Source organism: Rhagoletis zephyria, unplaced genomic scaffold, assembly GCF_001687245.7.
Source record: "Rhagoletis zephyria isolate East Lansing unplaced genomic scaffold, Rhagoletis_zephyria_1.1 Rzeph_scaffold_13964, whole genome shotgun sequence".
NCBI classification, from domain to species: domain Eukaryota; kingdom Metazoa; phylum Arthropoda; class Insecta; order Diptera; family Tephritidae; genus Rhagoletis; species Rhagoletis zephyria.
The window spans coordinates 13,797-14,972 of NW_016171033.1; the positions used below are offsets into that span (position 1 = coordinate 13,797).

The 1,176-nt window shown below is 39.4% G+C and overlaps 1 protein-coding gene across 1 annotated transcript; it reads left to right on the forward strand.

The window, feature by feature from the left end:
- Positions 1–579: 579 nt before the first annotated feature.
- LOC108378365 (uncharacterized) lies at positions 580–1,136 on the forward strand (the record flags this gene model as incomplete). Its single annotated transcript, XM_017634663.1, has 3 exons — positions 580–712; positions 776–936; positions 995–1,136. Coding segments are annotated over exons 1-3 (348 nt in total), but the record flags the coding sequence as incomplete, so codon positions are not given.
- Positions 1,137–1,176: the final 40 nt, after the last annotated feature.

Sequence of the window (1,176 nt, forward strand, 5' to 3'; positions counted from 1 at the left end):
TTCGAGGAAAAAAAGCATATTCCTGGTGTTATTGGGGCAATCGACTGCACGCACATAGCTATAAAAGGTCCAAGAGAGCAAAGATCAAACTATTTTAACCGCAAGAAAACATACAGCATTATCTTGCAAGCCGTGGTAGATTGCAATAAAAGATTTATAAATGCGAACCGGGATCACTTCATGATTACCGGGTACTAAGAAGGTCTCAAATCTATGAAGTTGCAGAAACTCGATGCGGAGAAATTTTTCCAAATTCAAATTTTATAATCGGAGATTCAGCATATCCTTCCAACAATTGGCTTGTATCGCCCTTCAAAGATTATGGTAATTTAACGGAAAGCCAGCGCAAATTTAATGAAATATTGTCATCCACGCGAATGGTTGTCGAAAACGCATTTGGGTTACTTAAGGGTCGTTTTCGAAGGCTACTTAAGTTTACTGAACAAACAGATTTAAAATCAGTCACAAATATAGTCGCCAGTACATGCGTTTTACACAATATTTGCATCACTATGGATGATTTGTGTGAAGACAATGAAGCGGATTTCGAACGATTTGAAGAGAATATGGAGTGCGTAAACAAACTCTGCTCACCATCGATGGCATACTTGGTTGCTATCCAAATTGTTATGCAGTAATATGGGTGTGGTGTAAAATTGTTGCGCCCATGTTACGAGACGCCGATCCCAAGAATGTGGAATTGGCTATGGATGTAAGTGGTGTATGATAATGAATAGTTACATATCCGTGTAATATTTTGGCTCTATCTTTGCAGTGTTTTCGTTCACGCGTACTAGTAAATATGCGTGGCATTGATCAATCAAATCAAGCAGAGCACTTTATGCCATGGGTTATCATACGCACGATGCTGTCAACGCAGCCGCGTCTATATTTGCAGATGTGCTTCCACATGGCGCTGCAGCAGCGAATGCTTAAGTAAGTGTAGAAAAAGTGGTTGGAAATAGAACCTATCAACGATAGCATTTCAATCTAGCCCGCAAATGGTCAGCATAAACGAATCTCACCTACTAACTTCAAATTCCACTGAAGCCTGGATTGTACTCAATTTCATTTCAGGCAAGATAAAGAGTAAGGAGCCGGATGCACTGGTGCATCTCTTCACGTCATTGAAATCGGTATTATTTCAACCTTAATAAATGTACTTAAGAAAATATT